Consider the following 6,632-nt stretch of genomic DNA (forward strand, 5'->3'; position numbering starts at 1 on the left):
TTCCAAGTTGCAGGGGAAGCAGACCATCCTCGGGCGCCTTCGAAGGAGGCGCCCTCAGCAGGCAGTTCCCCTGGATCCTGCCCGTCATGAAGGGCCTCCCCCTCCCCGTCGTGTCCGCCATCAACCCCGCCGTGGGACACCTGTTCTGGTGGCAGCAGAGCGTCAGGAAGCAGGTGGGGCCCATCCTTGAGGGGGGGGCCGACCGTGACAGTGCCGGCGCCCGCCAAACCATATTCCATGCGCTACGGGATAGCCCCCTGCCGCAGCAGGAAAAGACGCTGGATAGGCTCTGCGACGAGGCCGAGATCATGACAGGGGCCGGGTCGGAGACGACAGCGCAGGCCATGACGCGGCTCATGTTCTATCTCAAGCACGCGCCTGAGACGCTCGTCGAGGTGAGGCGGGAGTTGGACGGCGTCGTGCGGAAGGGAGGGCCGGTTCCCTCGTGGATCGAGCTGCAGCGGCTGCCGTATCTTGTGAGATTTGTTACTTGCCTGGTCATGACATGGGCCACACGGCTGACGGCTGACGGCTGACGACTGACGACAACAGAGCGCCGCCATCAAAGAGGCTATCCGCCTGTCGTACGGTGTGACGACGCGCCTTCCGAGAATTTGCCACGAGGATATCCGATACAAGGACTGGATCATCCCGGCCGGGGTACGCCGCTTGTGCCTTTGCCGATCGGGAAAACTTCCACTAAGCAGCGCAGACACCCGTCTCCATGACGCCCCACGATGTCCTCACCGATCCGGACGTCTTCCCTGAACCTCATACGTACCGCCCCGAGCGATGGCTGGAGGCCGGCACGGCGGGGCGCAAGCTCGACAGGTATTTCGTGCCGTTTGGCAAGGGCGCGCGGCAGTGTCCGGGAATGAAGTGAGTGTCGGGCCTCTCTCTCTGCCATTTGCCACAACAAGATATTCACTGCATCTCTTACAGCCTCGCCCACGCGGAACTGTTCCTCACAGCGTCGACAATCATCTCGCGCTTCGACTGGGACCTGTACGAGACGGGCCTCGACGACGTCACATGCCAGCACGATTTCTTCGTGGCTGTGGGTAAGCTGGATAGCAAGGGCGTACGTGCGACGCTACGGCCCCGGAAGTGATGTTGTCCGATATCGAGGACCATTGTCGGGAAAGGCTGCATTTCTAGCCTTGGCTCCGCGAGATGGAACATACTGACCAGAGTCCTGCACGAGGTCGGCATGTTCTTTGTAGCATCGACTTCAAGATCCTCGGCAGCTTCAAGTATAACATTGTGTCGCATCATAGAGCGGCAGGGGTGACGGAGGGTTCGACAAGGGCGGAAGCCGGCAAGATTATCCTTCCGCAGTGGATGCACAATGGTGCCATGGACAGAAACTGAGGGTTGGTCCTCGTAGCATTCCGAGTAGGCCAGCAATAGCAGGAAATCTCTCATGTTCTGTGATGTTGTAATGTTGTCTGTGAGCTCGCAACGTCTTTGAGGGCCTTGTAACAGCCTTAGACAGGCACCCATAGGCACCCATGTTCAACCGCCTGGCTATCTCTGTCAACGGCGGCCCTGGAGCGTTCTTCTCATGGCTTATGCATGGGAGTTGAACGGGGTCGCAAAGAGGGAGAAGATTGTTCCATGTTAAACCAAGCTTCGTCGTCGCCTGCAATGGGGCCAAACGAAAGCCTACAGCGGGATGCTACCTCTCGCTCGCCATCCGCTGTTCTAGACGATGCGAAGGTCTTGCCTTGACGCAGCAGCACACACCCACAGAGGCTCGTGCCAGGCGCTGCACGCAGGGCAAATCGACACGACGTCAATTGGTGTGGGCCTGGTGGGGGACATGGGAACACACAATACAGGCCTTCATTGCGTTCGAGTAATGACCCGGGTCGTGATTTCCGGTGATTTCCATGCGGAGCATCACTGAGCACCTAGAGAGAAGAGAGAGGTACCTCGAGGGAGGCGACTGACGTGACGTGACCCCGAGCCCAGAGCAGCGAGCTGACTCACCCACAACTGACGACATCTGTCCGACACCGGTGGCAGACCAGCAGCCAGAGTTCGCTCAACCCAACCTCAGCATTCGAGAGAAAGAGGCACTTATGCGCAGGCAAGCCACCCACAAAAGCCCCTTCGTGACCTTCTCTTTTCTTCTCTTCTCCGTCCTCACTGTCATCCTGGCTATCTTTGCTCTTCGAGCTCTGCCGCGGCTCTCCCTCATCGCCAACCACCTGCCCCTCGTGCCCCTCGTGCCCCTCCGACCCCTCACCACCACCATCACCACCACCACCACCACCACCAACAAACCAGCAGTGAAGCCGCCCACCATGGCGCCCTACGCGAAAGAACTCGAGATCGCCCAGCTCGCCGTCCAGCGCGCCGCCATCCTCACGAAGCGCGTCTTCCACGAAAAAGCCAAGGGCACCGTCGACAAGAACGACAAGTCTCCCGTCACCATTGGCGACTTTGGCGCCCAGGCCCTCATCATCGCCGCCCTGCGCCACCACTTCCCCGAAGACGAGATTGTCGCCGAGGAGGAGGCCGCCCAGCTGCGCGAGGACGACAAGCTCAAGAACCAGATCTGGGACCTCGTGCGCGAGACGCGCCTCCGTGACCCCGCCGCCGAGCAGCGCCTCGGCGGCGGCATCCAGACGGCCGACGAAATGCTCGACCTCATCGACGCCGGCAACAGCAAGGGCGGCGCCCAGGGCCGCATCTGGGCCATCGACCCCATCGACGGCACCAAGGGCTTCCTGCGCGGCGGCCAGTACGCCGTGTGCCTCGGCCTCATGGTCGACGGCGACGTCAAGGTCGGCGTCCTCGGCTGCCCGAACCTGCCCGTCGACGACGCCGCGCCGCTGACGGCCGACATGGGCGCCAACGCCACCGACGACGAGGGCCGCGGCGTGCTCTTCTCCGCCGTCCAAGGCCAGGGCGCCACCTCCTTCCCCCTGCGCGACGGCGCCCTCGCCCTCGCCGCCGCCGCCGACGCCCGCGCCATCGCCATGCGGCCCCTGTCCGACATGGCCGCCGCCACCTTCTGCGAGAGCGTCGAGGCCGGCCACAGCGCCCACGGCGACCAGGCCCAGATCGCCCAGCGCCTCGGCATCACCCGCCCCAGCGTCCGCATGGACAGCCAGAGCAAGTACGGCAGCATCGCCCGCGGCGCCGGCGACATTTACCTGCGCCTGCCCGTCAGCGCCTCCTACCAGGAGAGATCTGGGACCACGCCGCCGGCGACCTCATTGTGCGCGAGGCCGGCGGCCACGTCACCGACATTGCCGGCCAGAGGCTCGACTTCTCCGTCGGCCGCACCCTCGCCAAGAACAAGGGCGTCGTGGCCGCCCCGGCCGCCGTGCACGCCGAGGTGCTCAGGGTCGTGCAGGAGGTGCTGAACCAGAAGACGGCGGCGTAGATGTCACGAGGAACAGTCCCAAATAGAAGAACGATAAAATAGAAACAGAGAACAAAAAAACCCATGTCGAGCATTGTACAATGCGGAAAAAAATAACGAAGCGTGGTGTGACAATAGTATACACATCTGCATATGGTGGGACAAGAATACACAGAGATACACGGCCCCAAGCCCAGCTGCGGGCCAGACCACACTTCCACCACACAGCTCTCCCTCCCCCTCCCTTGTCCCTCCCCTCCTTCTCCTCCGCTCTCCGCCGCTGCGGCTACTGCTGCTGCAGTCCCGCGTCTCGGCGACTCGTCTATTTGATCTTCTTCTGCTTGAGCTTGATCGTCTGGTCGTTGACGAACACGCCCTTGCCCTTGTAGGGCTCCGGCGGGCGGTACTTGCGCACGCGGCCCGCGAAGCTCATAATCTCCTCGCGGTCGATGCCCTCGATCAAGATGCGCGTCGGCGTCGGCGTCGTGACCGTGACGCCCTTGGGGATCGGCTCCTCGATCGGGTGCGTGAAACCGAGCTTGAGGCAGAGGAACAGCTGGCCGGGGAACGTCGCCTTGCCGCCGCGCTGCTCGACCGACGCACGGTAGCCCACGCCCACGAGACGGAGGACCGCCGTGTGGCCCTCCGAGACGCCAATGATGTAGCGGTTGAGGTACGCCCAGGTTGTGCCTGTGTTTCCGTAACAGAGGGGCCGAGTCAGTCTTTCCGTCGTCTCGTTGGGCGAAAGAAAAAAAGGGGGTGGGAGAATACGCACCCCACATCTCCTTCTGCTCCTTCACCGTGTCGTCCTCGATTGTGAGGGTGGCCTTTCTCGCCTCCGTGTCGTGATCGATCTTGAGGAAGGGGGGGATCTCGAGATCAAGCTTTCCTGTTGCCAGAAAAGCTTCGTCAGCTAAATGGTCCCATCGTGCCATACGCCACCTCCCCGGGAGCTCAAACCCACCCAACGGTCCTGACACGGACACCGTCCGCTTGGCAATCTTCAAGTATGATGTCGCATCCCGCTTCACTCTGGGCTCGCCAATGACGATGTCGACGCCGGGAGGGATCGAGAGAGGCGTCCGGCCGAGCTTCGACGACCGATGTGTCGATGCAGAGAATTGTCGTCGCGACGTCGTCTGGAAGGCGGGAACGAGGAAAGTCGGTAATGAAACGGATGACGAGGACCCTAAGGCCTGCCTCAAGGCTAACCCTCGGCCTGGAGCGAACATGATGGGCAATTGGGCTGGATGATCACCACGTCGACGGATCGCGTTTTCGTTCGAGGCATCGAGAGACGAGTTCAGAAGCTTTTCGCCGGCTTAGTCATGGGTGCATGCACAGACCACCGTATGGCTACTTGCTGAGACCCAGTAATTATTTCACGGCCCAGAACCACCAGAAGACAGGGCCGAGAGACAATGCTACGACTCTGATGGCTATTACGCTGGCAATTTGGTGGCATCACTCATCGCATGGTTGATCAGAGTAACGTGTGTGCAGGAGCGACGTTGCATGAATAGAATTGTGATGTAGTGTCGTACTTTTTATTAAGACGCCACTCACACTACTAAGAGGTATATGTAGAAGGCCCCCGTATCGGTTTCTTGGCCACAGGCCCGAATTGAAAGTCCACATTCTGGACTGATCGCTTGTCACCGCGCTTGATCATCAATCGCCACTGCAGAAGGACTGCATAGCAATGCATCGAGAGAAGCCATCTAAGGCTCCTCGTCGAGAGGAGCCTCCTCCTCGTACTCCTCCTCCTCCTCATCGACACCAGCATCCTGGTACTGCTGGTACTCCGAGACAAGATCGTTCATGTTGGACTCAGCCTCAGTGAACTCCATCTCGTCCATACCCTCACCAGTGTACCAGTGAAGGAAAGCCTTGCGCCGGAACATGGCAGTGAACTGCTCGCCGATACGCTTGAAGAGCTCCTGGATGGCGGTGGAGTTACCGACGAAGGTGGAGGACATCTTGAGGCCACGGGGAGGGATGGAGCAAAGGGCGGTCTGGACGTTGTTGGGGATCCACTCAACGAAGTACGAAGAGTTCTTGCTCTGGACGTTGCGCATCTGGTCCTCGACCTCCTTCATGGCAACCTTGCCACGGCTGGTGAAGGGAAACTTTGTTAGAAAAGAGCAAATTTGGACGAGCTTAGGGGGGGTGGTAGAGCTTACAAGATGGCGGAGCAGGTCAGGTAGCGACCGTTACGGAAGTCAGAGGCGGCCATCATGTTCTTGGGGTCGAACATCTGCTGGGTGAGCTCAGGAACGCTGACGGCACGGAAAGAGTGCGAGCCGCGGCTGGTCAGAGGAGCGAAGCCGACCATGAAGAAGTGGAGACGGGGGAAGGGAACCATGTTGACGGCGAGCTTGCGGAGATCGGAGTTGAGCTGGCCGGGGAAACGAAGCGAGGTCGAGACGCCGGACATGACGGCGGAAACGAGGTGGTTAAGGTCGCCGTACGAGGGGTTGGACAGCTTGAGGGTGCGGATGCAAATGTCGTAGAGAGCCTCGTTGTCAATGCAGAAGGTCTCGTCGGAGTTCTCAACGAGCTGGTGCACGGAGAGGGTGGCGTTGTAGGGCTCGACAACGGTGTCGGAAACCTTGGGCGAGGGAACGACCGAGAAGGTAGCCATCATGCGGTCAGGGAACTCCTCGCGGATCTTGGAGATCAGCAGAGTACCCATACCGGCACCGGTACCACCACCGAGGGAGTGGGTGATCTGGAAACCCTGGAGGCAATCGCAGCCCTCAGCCTCACGACGGACGACATCGAGAACCTGGTCGACGAGCTCGGCACCCTCAGTGTAGTGACCCTTTGCCCAGTTGTTGCCGGCGCCGGACTGGCCGAAGACGAAGTTGTCGGGGCGGAAGAGCTGGCCGAAGGGACCAGCGCGGACGGCGTCCATGGTACCGGGCTCGAGATCGACGAGGACGGCACGGGGAACGTACTTGTTGCCAGAGGCCTGCAAAGAAAGAAAACCATGAGCAAATGCTGCTGAGAATTATCCATCGGACTGTTGTTTTGACATACCTCGTTGAAGTAGACGTTCATGCGCTCGAGCTGGAGCTCGGAAGTGCCGTTGTAGCTGTCATCGCGTCAGTAACCGGTCTACAGCAACGAAATGGCCCCGTAGGGTTTCGTGACTGGGAGGGAAAGCATACACGCCATTGCTGTCGAGGCCGTGCTCGCCAGAGATGTTCTGCCAGAAAGCAGCACCGATCTGGTTACCCTGTTCATCCAGTGA

The 6,632-nt window shown here is 60.4% G+C and overlaps 4 protein-coding genes across 4 annotated transcripts in view; 2 read left to right on the forward strand and 2 right to left on the reverse strand.

Annotated features, from left to right (window-relative positions):
- Positions 1 to 86: 86 nt before the first annotated feature.
- Positions 87 to 1,371, forward strand: VDAG_10071 (trichodiene oxygenase; the record flags this gene model as incomplete). Its single annotated transcript, XM_009651335.1, has 5 exons — positions 87 to 476; positions 553 to 660; positions 713 to 879; positions 943 to 1,081; positions 1,159 to 1,371. The coding sequence occupies 5 exons, from the start codon at positions 87 to 89 to the stop codon at positions 1,369 to 1,371; spliced, it is 1,017 nt and encodes a 338-aa protein (XP_009649630.1).
- Positions 1,372 to 2,309: 938 nt separating this feature from the next.
- On the forward strand, positions 2,310 to 3,397 carry VDAG_10072 (3'-phosphoadenosine 5'-phosphatase; the record flags this gene model as incomplete). Its single annotated transcript, XM_009651336.1, has 2 exons — positions 2,310 to 3,176; positions 3,200 to 3,397. 2 exons carry the CDS (start codon positions 2,310 to 2,312, stop codon positions 3,395 to 3,397), a joined length of 1,065 nt encoding a protein of 354 aa, XP_009649631.1.
- A 301-nt stretch (positions 3,398 to 3,698) lies between these two features.
- Positions 3,699 to 4,608, reverse strand: VDAG_10073 (54S ribosomal protein L6; the record flags this gene model as incomplete). The annotated part of the gene is made up of 3 exons (XM_009651337.1): positions 3,699 to 4,066; positions 4,152 to 4,265; positions 4,341 to 4,608. The coding sequence occupies 3 exons, from the start codon at positions 4,606 to 4,608 to the stop codon at positions 3,699 to 3,701; spliced, it is 750 nt and encodes a 249-aa protein (XP_009649632.1).
- A 317-nt stretch (positions 4,609 to 4,925) lies between these two features.
- VDAG_10074 (tubulin beta chain) overlaps positions 4,926 to 6,632 on the reverse strand; it is a 2,133-nt gene continuing 426 nt past the window's right edge. Inside the window, exons 2-5 of the mRNA XM_009651338.1 lie at positions 6,550 to 6,617; positions 6,419 to 6,473; positions 5,560 to 6,350; positions 4,926 to 5,491 (exon numbers count right to left, since the gene is read on the reverse strand). Of these exons, the coding sequence (XP_009649633.1) occupies positions 5,098 to 5,491; positions 5,560 to 6,350; positions 6,419 to 6,473; positions 6,550 to 6,617 (1,308 nt within the window). The 3' untranslated portion in view covers positions 4,926 to 5,097. The remainder of the gene's footprint in view (positions 5,492 to 5,559; positions 6,351 to 6,418; positions 6,474 to 6,549; positions 6,618 to 6,632) is intronic.

Source organism: Verticillium dahliae, genomic scaffold (genome assembly GCF_000150675.1).
Source record: "Verticillium dahliae VdLs.17 supercont1.31 genomic scaffold, whole genome shotgun sequence".
Lineage (NCBI taxonomy): Eukaryota > Fungi > Ascomycota > Sordariomycetes > Glomerellales > Plectosphaerellaceae > Verticillium > Verticillium dahliae.